Genomic DNA, 13,948 nt, shown 5'->3' with positions numbered 1-13,948 from the left:
GGCCCCACGCGCCCCCAGCCTCCAGCTGGGCTTCCTGGGGTGGATGCACTGGGGCGATTGAAGGGGCGAGATCACAGGGAAGGGGGAAACAGGGTTTAAATTAAATACAGCCACGGCAACCCACCCAGAGGGGGCACAAAATGAGGCTGGGCTCCCGGAGCAAGCATGCGAATTTGGAGGGCTAGGGAGGGGAACTGAGCTTGGTGGTTCTTCACTCTGAAAAGGGGTGCAAAAAATCCACACAAACGTGTTAAAAATCATAAGAAGATGGAGAAGCGTTAGGTGGGTGGGTGGGCGAAGTGAGGGTGCTGGGTTTTGGCAGGGAGGGGGTTACCAGAGGGGTCCCCCACTGCCACCGTCACTCATCTGCCAAGGACCAGGGCTCCTGCTCGGCTCTCAGCTGGCACGCCGGTGGCTGGTCAGGTGTGAGGCACAAGACGTTGTCCCCCAAAGTGGACGGTACGGGGATGGTGTCAGCTCCGCTGTGCTTGCTATGCGGGGTGGCATCAGCCAGCTTGGCGGCGGTCGCATCTCCAGGAGCAGGGGGCTGTGGTGGCATCACTGCAGTGGGGTCTGCGGTCTCTGTGGGGAACTCCTGTGTCGGCGGCACGCTGGTGATGCCGTTCAGCATCTCCTCTGTGAATTCGGCCAGGTCCTCCAGGCTGGCCTCCCGGTGCAGCCCATTCTCGGCCCGAACCAGACCCTCCATCCCCGGTGCCACATCTGCCGGTGCCTCCTGCACCGTCGGCTCCTCCTCACTGGACAAGGCGGGTGAGGATTCTTCCCCGGCATCCTGGGGGAGCTCAGTCCCACCAGGATCCCGCTGCCCACCCTCAGCCGCCCTCACCCCCATCACCAGCTCCTGATTGAACTCCAGGGCTTGCTCGACTATTTCCAAAATATCGGAGTCTTTCATGATGTCCGCCGGCACTTTTGCAGAGAGATCAGCTGCACCTGGGCTTTCTTTAATGATCTCTGGAAAACCTTCCTGCTCTGGTGCGGAGCCCAGCCGAGGTGGATTGGCCTCGGGAGGCTCCTCGTCCCCGGCCAGGGGAAGGTTGTCACCGTCCCATGCTTCTTCCTCCATAGATGGTTGCTCATCTGATGTCTGCTCCGCTTGGTCAGGCAGCGGAGAAACTGGCATTGCCTGGGCCTGGAGCCCTGCCGGAGGGATGGGCTCGGCTGTATCATGGTGAGCCATGCTGGGCTCATCCTCCTCCTCCTCCTCCTCCTGCCCCACCAGCCCCAGGTTGCAGCCTGGGAGCGTTTCAGCTCTGCCAGCATTGCTCTCCAGCTCCACCGTGCCATCGAGCTCCCCATCTGATTCAGCAGCCAAACCCTCCAAGAGCCCTGGTTCCTCATGCACGCCAGAGCCTGTGGCACCCTGGGCTGACTCATCACTGCCTCCTGCTAACAGCCCCATGTCCCCAGGCGAGCAAAGATCTGCTTGAGGCACAGCTGGGCCTTCCTCCAGCTTGGCAGTAAAACCCCCAGCATCGTCCTCATCCTCATCCTTTGCCATCGCAGGTTCTTCTATGGGCATCTTCATGTCTTCATCTGCTTCACCAACAAATGCCTCAAAGTGCCCTTCGTCCTCTGGCACCGGAGACACTTCTCCAGGAGCTTCCAGATCATCTTTGCTGGCTTCGGTTGCTTCAACTTTAATTTCTTCAAAGTCCTCGGAGATCTCAGGTTCCTCTGAGCTGGACACCTCTTGGTTGGGAGCAGAGACCATGAAATAGCCTTCCTCCTCCTTGGCACCCTCTGCCGCAGGGGCTACCTCCATCTCTGCCTCCTCTTCGCAGCTCTCTGGCATGGTGGGAGTTGGATGCTTGTGCCTCCCTTCCAGCCATCCTTCATCCTCTGGAGCTATTTCAGATGCAGAGGCTGTCTCTGTGGTCTCCTCAATCTCTGGTGGGTTTTGGCTGGATGCAACCACAGGCAGCATCTCTCCTTCATAGAGGTGCAAGGGCGTGCTGTCCGGCAGTGTGTCCTCCAGCTCCACCCTCCTGCCTGTCCCCAGTGCCTGCTCCAGCTCTCCCAATCGCCCACCATCCTCCTCCACCGACTCACCGGTCTCTGCGCTGTCACCTGGTGCCTGCTGAAGTGCTATAGGGCCAGTGCTGCTGCTTTCTGGCTGTCCCAGCTCTGAGCCGATCTCATCATCAGCATCTTCATCCTGCACCTCCCATGGCTCCTCTGGAGCCTCGGCCAGCTCCTGGCTGTCCCCTTGCCCAGGGACATCTGCGGGTGCCTGGGCAGGTTGCCCTGCAGTGCCCTCCTGCTCATCCCTTGCCAGCTCCGGGGCTGGCTCAGCCTCCGGCGGTGGCTGCTGCTGGCTCATCCCCTGGCTCTCGGCATCTTCATCATCTTCCTGGGTTTCCTCCAGCTCTGCGGGTGACGTGCTGTCTGTCTCCTCACTTTCCAGCCCTCCTGCGCTTGTCGGGCTGTCATCTGCCCATGCTGGCTTTTCTGTCCCCAGACCCCCCTCTGTGTCCTCTGCTGTCACCTCCCAGTCCTCTGGATGGGCCTTTTGGCCACTGCCATCATCCCCCCTTCCCCAGGGCTCCTCTCCTGGCTCCGGCTCTGGCTCCAGCTCCGGCTCCAGCTCCTCCTGCTCCCGCACCTCTTCTGCAAAGCCATTTTCCTGCAGGTCCCCACGCTTCTCCCGGTCTCCGCTCTCCCGCCCCAGGGTTTCAGGTCCCACAGCCTTTCCTGCCCAGGGGTCTTCTCCTCCCAGAGCCTCCCCACTAGCCTCTCCCTTTTCTCCCTCACCATCTTTTGCTCTGCCTGGGTCCTCCCCTCCCACGGCATCTTCTTCAGCCCCCAGTGAAGCCTCTTCTGCTGGGATGGCCTCATGGATGCTTGAGGGCTCCTGCTCTGGGCAGGCCTCCTGCCCACTTTCCTCCTCTGCAGCGAGATCTGTCTCGTACACAGGCATTTCCTGATGCTCAAACTTTTCCTGGTCTCCATCAACGAGGTCCTCTTCCAGGTGACTTTCCATGGGCAAAATTGGGTGGCTTTCCACGAGGACAGCACGAGCAGCTTTGAGTTCCCTTTGCAGGGACTCCCCTCCTTGCGCATCTGTTCCTTTGACCTGGAAATCACTGTCCTCCCCGCAGGGGCTGTGGGGTCCCCTCTCCCCCTTGTCCTCTGAGGGGTGCGATGCCTCTGTGCTTGGGGCCTCCGCCTCATCCTCCCCTCGCTCTGGCTCTTCCCAGCTGCTCCCCATCTGGCCAGGGCCACTTGCGTCCTCTTCCTGGGCCACCGCTTCTGGTTCCCTTGGGCTCAGCACAGTGGGCATCTCCTCCTCCCATGGTCCCATCTCTTCCCGGCTCGCTGCTGCACTTAAGGAAGAAGCCATGCCACAGGGATGCAGTCCTGGTGGGGACGCGGCTCTGTCCCACAGGGCGCTGGTTTCCACACCCAGCCCCTGGAGCACTGCTTCCCCAGCCCTCTCCTCCACTTCGGGGGCTTCGCCATCCCTGGCACCCTCGGAGGGGTCTTGCCTTTCCCCGGCCCCCTCTGCAACAGCCCCTCCACAAGCCTCTATGGGTGGAACAGGGCTAGGGACACAGGCATCCTGGGGCGCCCACACAGCGCTGAGCATGGGTTCTTCTTTGGGTTGAGCATCATCTTGCATTTCCTTGAGAGCATCCTCCAGCGCCTCGCTGACCAGCTGGGCTGGGTACTGCAGGCTGTGGGCAGGCGCCGTTCCCGGGGGCTCGATGCTGGCATCGTGGGCCTCCGCCATGGCTCCAGGTGGAGGATGCTCCTTCCCTTGGCTCATCTCACCACTGTCTCCCCCCGGCCAGGCAGGACCCTCTCCCCCCGGGCTCCCCGGCTCTGGTGGCACCGGGCTGGGGGGCTCTGGGGAGAGAGGAGGGGCAGCTTTGCCAGGCTGCAAGGGGCTTGGCACGGGGCAGCCGGAGGTACCTGGCTCTCTGGCCGTGCCGGCAGCCTGCAGTGCTGTGGCATGGAGGACTGAGCTGATTTTCTGGAGCTCCCTGGCACCAGGGCTCTGGCTTTTGGGTGTCAGGGTGTCACTTTGGGCTTTTGCTGGCTGCCCCCTCCCCTCTGCCCTGGGGAAGACAGAGGGGCTGGCACGGTGGTCCCGGGGCAGCAGCCGCCTGGCCTCAGTGCTCACCGGTGCCAGCTTGACGCCGCTGCTCACCTCCAGCTTGAGATCTGCAAAGAGCGAGGGGGTGCGCAATGAGCGTGCTGAAAACCTGCTCGTGTGGCTTCCCCATCCCTCCTTTGCTGCCTGGGTGCCTCTTGCTACCCACTGCCCCCTGTCCTATTTTTAAACAGCCCCTTCACGGAAAGTGGGAAATTCCTCCCTTGAGTGCAGCTGATGCCAATGGTCCCAGGGGATTTGGCATCGTGCAGGGACAGTAATGCTCTGCCCCGCTGCAGCCGCAGTCATCTCCTGCTGCTGGGGGGGAGTGTGCAGTTGACAGGCTTTCCTTGTTATTTTTTTGGAGGAAAAAATAAATTGCTCAGCTTGTTACAACAGCCCACAGTCCCGCTGGGCATGTGGATCTGCTCCTGCCCTCCCCGTGCGGGGCAGGATTGAAAAAAAGAGGCAAAGAAGCAGATAAGCCCTTATCTGCACCACGGCGGCTGCAAGCCCCGTGCCAGGAGCCCCCCGGCCGCTGTTTGCACCTTCCTATCGTGGCTGAGCAACCGCTGCCAGGAAAATGCTTGTGTCTATATTCAGCCTCATCCCCTCATCCCCCCCAGCTCCCCCTGGGGTGATGCGGCAGCGGATCCGGGGCTGGTGCCGGTGCTCCCTTACCTCGCAAGCCATTGGCCATCTTGTATTCCCCAGCTGGCATTTGCAGGCGGGTGCTCTCTGCTTCCAGCAGTGTCCTGCAAGGAGAGGAGTGGGCTGGGTGCTACTGGGTGGGTGCTGCGGGGTGGGGGTGCGTGTGTCTGCACTATGGTGAGAGCCGAGCTGCTCCCTGTGCACTCCAGCACCCCCCACTCGGCTACGGCGGCTGCTTTGCAGGTAAACTGAGGCACGAAGGGGTTATGGGCGTTTGCTTGGCGGAAGTACTGGGGCTGGGGGGGGGTCGGAGCACCCCCCCTTGCTCCTATCTCCCCTCCCATCCCCCCATCCCCAGGATTAGTGTCCGTGCTGGGTGACATCATGCTCTGCCGGGGAGGCCCCTCGGCTCAGCCGGGGACAGTCCCTATTCTCATGCTAATTGTCCCCCCAGTCCCCTGGCAGCCTGCCTTTGTCTGGGGCCATCTGGAAAGGCTGGAAGAGGGGCGCGGGCCTGCTCCTATGCAAGACCCCCCTTGTGCCCAAGACCCCCCCTTGTACCCGAGACTCCTCCTGTGCACGAGACCCTCCCCGCGCCCACCGCGGTGCAGGGTTTGGCCCCAGCACCCTGCACATGGGTATGTTGGGGGGAAGCGGCTGCTCCCCAGCCCTGTCCCCATCGGGGACCTCACCTGTAGGTTGCCACTTCCAGGCTGAGGGACATCTTGAGGTGCATGAGCTGCTGCCTGTCCTCCAGCACTTGGGCAATCTGCACCCGCAGGGTCTGCTTCTCCTGCTCCAGGGCCTCCATCGCCAGCTGCAGGCAGCACGGGGGGGGGGGGGGGTGTCAGGGACACCTCAGCCCTGCCTGAACCCTGCCTGAACCCTGCCAGATGTGGGACCATGTGGGTGGCTCCCGTTTCCACCCAGCACCCCTTGGGGTGCTGCAGGGAGAGGGGTCCTGGGTGCTCGATTTTAGCACGGGGAGCGGGGGCTGAGGATGGGGAGGGAGGGGGGTGAGGAGAGAAGCAGGGCTGAAAAGTGAGGGGGAGGCAGCAGCCGGAGGTGGGAGGAAGGGCCAGGGGGATTCAGGACTGCAGGACGCCAGCGTGGGAAAGAAGCATCTTTCGGGCAAGCGACCGAGGTGGCGGCACCCTCTGCTCCATGGCACCCATGCCCAGTCCCCAGACCTGAAACAAAGAGGGACCCTTTCCCGGGCGGTGTCCACGCTGCCCCGGGCATTTCGAGCCCCGTTCCACCCCCCCCTCCCCCCCCACCTCCCTCTGCTGAATTACTTTTGCAGCTGTTGGGTTGCAGCTGCAGCAAAGTCGGTCAGAGTTTATCCTCCCCACAACCCCCCCGCTGCCTGCACCCAGCACTGGGGGTGGGGGGGGCAGTGGGCAGGGGGTGCCGTTCCTCTGGGACCCTGGCTCTGGAGCCCAGCAGGACATGGAGCAGCAGCCCCAGGCAGGGTGGTGGGGGAGCACCCAGTGTCTGGGTGCTGGTCCCTTGCAGCAGGGGGCCCCCGGGTCCCTGTTGTGGTGGGGACAAGGATGTCCCTGAGCTGCTCTGCCCTTCTTCCACCACCCCCCCCAAGCTTCCTGTCCATCTGTAGCTCACCCAGGACCACCAATCCATCCCTGCCCTGGGGTTTGCTCCCCCCATCTTGCCTCCTTCTATCCATCTCCCCTGTCCCTTTGCAGAGGGTGGGTGCCCTGAGCAACCCCCAGGCACCCACAGCACCCCATTCTCCTCCTCCCCAGGGGACCGGCGCTTCCCCACCGCCTTCACCCACCTGGAACTTCTCTGCCTCCCCACGCTGTTCCTGCCACTGCCGGGCCAGGCTCTCCTCCAGCATCTCCTTCCGTGCTTTGAGCCCCGCCAGGTCCTTTTCCAGGTGCTGCAGCTGCAGCTGGCTCTGCTGGTTGTCCTCCACCGCTTTCCAGAGGTTCTCCTTGGCTTGGCAGAGGGAAGTCTCCAGCTGCGACACCTCCGTCTTGTAGGTCTCCACCGCCCCTTTCCAGATTTCTGAGAGCCTCTTGGAGTAGTCCTCCACCTCCACTGGCTGGAAAGCCACCGGTGCGCAGCGGAAGCTCTCCAGGCTCTGTGAGAAGCTTGCGATCTCCTGGTCTAGCCCCGCTTTCTCCTCCTCGTGCACCTCCAGCAAGGCTTCCACCTCCTTCTCCAGCTGCACGGCTCTCTCCTTCAGCCAGATCTGCGCTCTCCTCTCCTCCTCCAGCTCCTTCCTGCTCAAGGACAGCTGCTTCTTGGCTTCTTCTCGGGCTGCCTGCTCCTTCTGGCACCTGCTTTTCACCTGCTGAACCTCCTCGTAGAGGTTGTCCCTGGCCAGCTCAGCCGTGCACTTCTCCCTGAAGGCATGATCCAGCGCATCCCGCAGGGCTCGCAGCTCCTCCTCGTACTTTGCCCGCCACGAGTCCCCGGCTGGGCTACCCTTGGCGCTCTGGATTTCAGCTCGCAGCATCTCATTTTCTTCCTCCAGGAATTTCACGCGGGCCAGGTACGCCTCCAGCCGCTTGTTGAGGTCCCACATCTGCAGTGACTCCTCACCGAGGGCTCTTGCCCCCGCAAAACTTTCCGTGCTTAGCATCGGCGCTGCCAGAGGATGCCGGAGAGGATGCCGGGGCTCTGGAGGAGAGGGAAGGCAGGGAGGGAAGCGAGTGGCTGGAAGTGGAGGGGAGCGCAGCTATTCATACTCCACGCTGGTCGAGTGGGAGGCCCCTGAGACCCAGGCGAGCAGCGGGGCTTAACTCTTCCGCAGCCAGGCCAGCTCCAGCCCACGTGGGCTCGACGCCAGCTGCAGGAGGGCTGAGCCCTGCTCCAGCAACCACCACCGTGATTTCCCAGCCCTTGGGAAGGGCAAGGTGTTTCTTTCCACTTTGGGAGGGTGGCTTGAGGGGTTGGATCTCCCCCCCACCTCCCTGGGATGGCTTGGCTGGGAAAATCCTCCCCCCCAAAGCCTGAAAGCCGTGCCGGGGTGCTGGAGGGCTGCTGTGGGGCTCGGCATGGAGGCTGGGAAACGTCCAAGGGTGGGTTGGTAGATGCCCGTCTTCGAGGCAGCAGGCATCACTCTGTGGAGGCTCTCCAGTCCCATGCTGCTCTGAAACTTGGGCCCAAGAGCGCCCAAAAGGAGCCCGTTGAGGGTCTCACAGTCCCGGGGACGGGATGGCTGCACCGGGGACACCGGTGCTGCTCGGTGGCCGGGGCAGTTTTGGGCTTGGCACGAGTCACAGCTGAGCCGGTGCCCTGGATCCAGTCATATGGGCATCCCTTTACACATGGAAAACCTCCTCAGGGCGGGTGGCGGGGGGCATAGGGCATCATCCTGGCCACCCCCCCTTCGGGTGCTGCATCCAGCTGCGTCAAGCTGCAATCTTCTTTCTTTCCAGATGTGCGTGGCAGGAGGCGCCAAGCGGAGCTGGGAGCCCAACGGGGACTCGCGGCTGCGACTGGCTGCCGGTTTCGCCGGCAGCCTCTGAAACTTGGCAAGCGCCGACTCAACATTTGGTTTCATTCACAGCTTTCACCCGTACGTCCGAGCCGTCATGGTGGGGTTATGAATTGCTTTGCGGGAAGTGTTTGGGGATTATTATTTTTTATTTTCTCTTTCTTTCCCCCCAGCTGATTTATGGGGGGGGGGGCAGCGGGCTGGCAAGGGGAGGAGGTTTAAAAATTCAAACTCGGGAGGTTTCTGTGAACAAAAGAGGCAGGAAAACATCATTTGGGGAGAGACTTGTTGCCAGCTTTCCCTCCCGGTTCTCCCTCTCCTGGAGAGACGGCGGTTTTCCCACGGGAGGGTCCTTGCTCTGTTCTGGCCAGGGCAAGGAGGAAAAGAGTAAATGTCCCCTCCCAAGCTGTCCCACTGGGCAGGCTCCAGGCGAGCCTCCGGACAGACAAGCAACAGTCCCCTCTGCTGGCAAAGGCCACCCGGAGCCACCCAGATCTGTCCCCAAGCTCCTTCCAGCCTTGCACCATCCAGGAGCTGGTGGGGCCCCCAAGTCCCCCACATCTGGGAGCAGCAATAACAGGGGTCCCAGCCCCCTCTTTGCATGGCAGGGAGTGGGTTTTCCCCTGGGTGCTGCTGCATCCCATCTCAAGTGCCTGGCGGGTGGGGAGGGGGGGATGCCCTATCTTGGGGGTCTCCAAAGGCATCGGCTTCCAGGCTCATCTCCGGCCAGACATCCTGTCTGGCTCCCTGGCCCCAGCTCTGGTTTGCCTCTCGCAGCCAGGATTGAAATGCCATTAAGCAGCACAGGGAGCGCTGAGGTCAGGTAATTCATCTCCGGGTCCCCAGAGCTCTGGGCAGCAGGGTGATGGAGTCTTGCCATGTGCCTTCATCCTCCTCTTCCTCTTTGTTTCCATAGCACATCTGCTCCAGAGCCAGCTGTCCCCACTGCCTGGCTGCTCCGCTTTTTCACCACCTCCCAGTTTTCTTCTCCCTCTGGATGCCCGTGGGGTGGCTGGGTGTCCCAGGGCTGGCACCCAATATTGGTGTCTGCCGCAAGGCGGCCCTCGGTGCCTGCAGCTGTGCCGGGAAGTGCCCGGGGAGGGAGAGTTTCCTTCCTCCCTGGCCTCTCTCCCTTCTTCCTCCTCATGCCTTTGCTTTGGCTTTCCTCACTGTGCCTCGTCTCCTCTCCCTCAGCCAGCACCAGGGCTTGGTGGGACAGCCCAAATCCTGCAGCTCAGGGAGGACTCGGGATCCCCAGGGATGTAGAGGGGTCCCAGCACTTCCCTGCCTGGGGGAAGCTGGGGACAGAGCTGGGGGGGGGCACCCTGCGATGGGGATGCCCGTGTATCCCTTCCTTCTGCAGCGTCCTCGGGTTTGGGAGTCACTTGGGATAGGTACATCTGTGTCCCTGGGGGATATTTAGGGTCAGGAGCCTCTCAGGATGGGGATGTCTGTGTCCCTGGGGGATATTTAGGGTCAGGATCCACCCGGGGTGGGGACATCCACGTCCCTGAGGGATGCTTGGGGTCAGGAGCCTCTCAGGATGGGGATGTCTGTGTCCCTGGGGGATGCTCAGGGTCAGAATCCCCTGAGATGGGGATGTCTGTGCCCCCCCCAGTCCCCGTCGTCATTTGGCAGCAGCAGAGGTTTGTGGGGACGGCAGGTTTGAGGGTGCCGCAGCCCTGCAGCCCCCAGTGGTGCGTGACACCCCAGGGCAGGGACCCGGTGGGGTGCCGGCGAGCCTGGCACGGGGTGTGCGGCAGGCACTGCTACGTGACTTCGAGCAGGGCTGGAGGGGGAAGGAGGAGGAGGAGAAGGAGGAGGAAGCACAGCTGGGCATCGGGGGCCTTCCAGCCTGGATGCAGCTGGGGACCGCCTGTGGCTGGGGGCTGTGGTTGCTGGATGGGGTCACCGTGGGGCTGGACCCCTTCTCATGCCCTCAGCTGCTGGGACTGGGCCTGGGGCAATGAGAAGGGCTGGGAGGTCCCTGACATCTCAGGGGCTGCAGGCAGGGATCGGGATTCTCTGATGTCTAATAAGGGTTGTGCTCTGCTGCCCCCTTGCTCTTCTCCCTGCTCCCCTGCCCCTTCCAGGAGCTGGCTGTCCCAAGGGCTTTGACCCATGGATGCCACTGTCCAGGAGGGACCAGGAGCTGCCCTGGGAAGGGGCAGGCAGAGCGGCAGCCCTGGAGGCTTTGCTCTGAGCCAGCAAGGAAACCCCAGCCAGGCTGGGAACATTTGTTCCCAATTAGGAGGGAGGACGCTCCTTGCTGAGTAGGCACTCTGCATTTCCCCCAGCCCTGAGCCTTTTGCCACAAAAGTGCCGGGTGCAGGATGTGACCTCATGGGTTGGTTATGGAGGGGGCAGAGACTGGGGCAGCCCATGGATTTCACCCCTGCCTATCCTGGTGACCGTCACGGTGTCTGTCCCAGTGTCCATCCCAGTGTCTGTCCCAGCATCCATCCTGGCCCCACACCGTGATGTGTCTGCCTCCAGGGCAGAGCATTGCGTCGTGCATCACCCAGTGAACTGTACTGCTAACAAGACCGTCTCCACCGCCTGTAATTATTTCCCAGGGTGACGAATGATTAATTCTGCTCAGGAGCTGTGGCTTTCTGCAAACTCACCCGAGCAATTGTCTGGCAGGCTCCATGCCAGCCCCCCTGGGCAGAGGATTCTCCATGCCAGAGAAAGTTTGAGCGAGATCTGGTTAAAAAAAGCCCCGACACTGGCTCATGGGTGCTGCCGTGCTCCTGCGGGGCTGGGCTCTGCAAAGGAGGGTCCCCAGCTGCACCCTGGATCCCACTGGGTGCCCAGGGCACCGAGGTCCCGATATGTCCCTCCAGGAGCAATCTGCAAGCTATCAAACTTAAAGATGCATTCATTATCCTTGGTCCCCATGACACGGATGCAGGTAGGTAAACTGAGGCATGGCACGTGCTCTCTGTGGGACCAAGCTCGGCTGTGAGTGCCATGGTGGGAGGTTGGGTCTGGCTGCTCCCATCACCTTTTTGGGGTTGGCGAAGCCCCTGGGTCCCTCCAGCCCCCGGACGGTGCCTCCACCCACATGGTGGAGGTTTTGCATGACAAAGCGTCCACTGGCTACCGGGACCCCTACCCGTGGCCTCCTCCCCATCCAGCTGAAGCTGCCAAATATTAGAAATAACCATCCAAAGGGCATTCCCGTGCTGTGGTGGGGGGCCATGGCAGGTCGACCCCCTTCTCCAGCTGGGTCTGGGAGAGCCAGGTCTGTCTGCTCTTCCACTTCTGCTGCATTGGGTTAAATAACGTGCCCGGGTTGAGCATCCTCCTCTCCCCACGCTCGGCATCTCGTGCTGGGTTTGCCAGCTGCCAGGAGGGAGGGAAGGGGAGGGACGAAGCGCCTGCCAACACGGTAATAATTTTTTTTTTTTTTCCTTAATTAGGGGAAGGAATAAATATAAAAGGAGGAGGGAAAGGGGAAGGAAAAAAAAAAAAAGAGACGAGGACACGGACACACACAGAAGACTCCTCTTTTCTCGGTGCCTGCACTTATGCCTGGTGGAGCTCGTTCCCAGCCGTCCTGCCAACCTGCTGCCGACTGCTGCCTGCACTGCCCCGGAGAAGCCGCAGCTCAGCCCCGCACCGGGGCCCTGGGGAAGGGGAGCCCCCCCCAGCGCTGCCGTTCCCCCCACCGGGAAAAAGGGCCGCCGCGGGGTTGCCACCGCGCACCGAGCAAGGTGGGATGCGGGGAAAGCGTTGGGCTTGGCCGACGGTCAACCACGGGGTGATGCATGGTCCGACCGGGCAGCTGCCTGCTGCCGTACTGCGCTATTAATTTCAATATCTCATTTCACCTCTGCACTGGCGGAAAGTAAGAGGAGAGCTGATCTGGTGTGGGGATGCCAAGAGCTTTCCCTGTGCTTTTCCCCATGGGATGCAGGCACAGGGGGGACAAGGCATCATCCTGCCCTGCAGCAGAGGATGCTCAAAGCTGGTGGTCCCCATGGTCCCACTTTGGAGAGGTTTGTCCTTGTCACCGACCCCCCCGGGAGGACAGCATCACTCTGCAAGTTCTTTTTTTTAATGGATCAGCTTGTACCAGTGCTGGCTCTGCAGCACTGGAGGCAGAGCGGGGGCTGAAGGGGGGTTTCTTGGAAAAAGGACTTTGGTGCTGCCTGGCCGCCACAGCCTGGAACCCAGCCCGTCCTGCTGCCCAGCCGGCACTGGGGATAAGGGGGATTTTTGGGGCTGTTTCAGCAGGTGCTCGCATGGGACTCTTGTTTTGGGAGAGCTGCTGGGGTTCAGCATGGGTCTGGGGTGTCCCATCATGGGGGAGCCCTCCCCATCTGTCCTGCAGAACCTCTGGACAGGTCCTTGTCCCAAGGATGCTGCAGTCAGGGTAGCAGTGGAAAGGGAAACTGAGGCACGGAGCTGGTCAGGGGCTTGCACAGAGATCCAGGGGTCCAGCTCCCCTCTCTCCTGCCTGGTTGCATTGCTGCTCTCCATGGGGACGTTTTCAGGGGCAAGCTGCCTTGTCCCAGACGGGCTAGGGTAGAGCCTAGGGTTTGGGGTGGCTGCAGGGCACCACTGGATCTCCCCATCCTCCCCCAGCTTTCTCAGCTCCATCCCCGGGCTCTGCCAGTGTCCCAGTGTTGGGGACGGGAGGGGCTGGGGGAAAATAGAAACATTTTGCGGGATTTTCATGGCTTTTCTCCAGCAAGCAGCCCTAGCGTGAAGCCCGGGTCCCCTGTGGGGTGCCCCTGGCTGGGGTAGTTTGCTGCAATCCCCTTCCCCTCTCACAGCCAGAGCATTTCATCCCCGGGATGAAGGGGCTGCCCTTGAGCATCCCCTCAGGGGACCGCTTTTGGCCGAAGCCTCCTTTCTCATCGTGCTGACTTCTCCCATCTCAGTCCAACCCAGAACCTGTTGCTCTTCCTTTTGGTTGCTGGAGGGGTGGGAAAAACTCCCTCTGCCCCAGCCTGGAGCCTTTTCCAGCTGCTGGGAGTGTGCATGGCAGTGTGAGGGTGATCGGGATGCTTTAGGGCTGCTCTTTGGGGAATGGGTTTAGACTGGGGAAACTGGGAGACCAGGTGATCTTGTGCTGGGAGCGAGGAGCTGCAAGTCTGCTGGTGAGCGTGCAGAGGGGCTGGGGAGCCCCGGCTTAGTGGGACGCATCTGAGCAGCAGTGCCGAAATCTGGGACCTCCCCATCCTCCATCCCACATTTCTCCTGTCCCACCTTGTGCCTCAGTTTCCCCACCAGAGCCCCACAGCCAGGAAAGGCAGGGATGGGTGTGCAAACCTTCACGTGTGCGTGTGACGTGCTCACCCAGCCTCACACGTCCCTGTGGGTTCCTATGGGGTCTGCTCTCACCCCCACCCCTCCGTGCGGGACTGTATCTCCCCAGGGGCCCTCACTGGGCTCCCCTGGTCCCCCTGCTATGGGGGGGGCACATCCCTGCATCCCAGCCCTGCAACAAGGAGCCTCTTTCTCCCTGCTGGAATAGGGGGGGCTGAGTGGTTCTGGCAGCTGGAGGGACCCCCCATTCTCCCCAGCTGCTTCCGGCCTTTTAAGCTCTGCCAGCCGCTGCTGCCAAGAGATTGCCAGGTGCTTCCCACTGCATCCCCTGTGCAGAGTGCGGCCCTCCCACCCCAGCCTCCTCTCAGGGGAGCCGGTGTGTCCCCTGGCACTGCTCTGCTCCGGGGACTCCCACCAAGCACGGCTGCACCCCA

The 13,948-nt window shown here is 61.9% G+C and overlaps 1 protein-coding gene across 1 annotated transcript; it reads right to left on the bottom strand.

Moving 5' to 3' along the window:
- Positions 1-358: 358 nt before the first annotated feature.
- On the bottom strand, positions 359-7,376 carry NES (nestin). Its single transcript, XM_010564190.1, has 4 exons — positions 6,564-7,376; positions 5,461-5,585; positions 4,799-4,872; positions 359-4,188 (listed from the first exon to the last, which is right to left on the bottom strand). The coding sequence occupies exons 1-4, from the start codon at positions 7,374-7,376 to the stop codon at positions 359-361; spliced, it is 4,842 nt and encodes a 1,613-aa protein (XP_010562492.1).
- Between the last annotated feature and the right edge of the window lie 6,572 nt (positions 7,377-13,948).

The sequence above is a fragment of the Haliaeetus leucocephalus genome, unplaced genomic scaffold (assembly GCF_000737465.1).
Source record: "Haliaeetus leucocephalus isolate CR32 unplaced genomic scaffold, Haliaeetus_leucocephalus-4.0 Scaffold175, whole genome shotgun sequence".
Taxonomy (NCBI): domain Eukaryota; kingdom Metazoa; phylum Chordata; class Aves; order Accipitriformes; family Accipitridae; genus Haliaeetus; species Haliaeetus leucocephalus.
The sequence above is the reverse complement of the archived record's forward strand: the minus strand, read 5'-3'. Positions and strand labels throughout refer to the sequence as shown.

What these genes read in the sequence shown, in the direction of transcription:
- NES (XM_010564190.1), bottom strand. Translation starts at nt 7,376, where the DNA reads ATGCTAAGCACGGAAAGTTTTGCGGGGGCAAGAGCCCTCGGTGAGGAG. An exon ending in GGGAGGCAGAGAAGTTCCAG is followed by an intron (nt 5,586 to 6,563) that starts GTGGGTGAAGGC and finishes TGCTGCCTGCAG; the next exon opens with CTGGCGATGGAGGCCCTGGA. An exon ending in CTGGAAGTGGCAACCTACAG is followed by an intron (nt 4,873 to 5,460) that starts GTGAGGTCCCCG and finishes CTCTCCTTGCAG; the next exon opens with GACACTGCTGGAAGCAGAGA.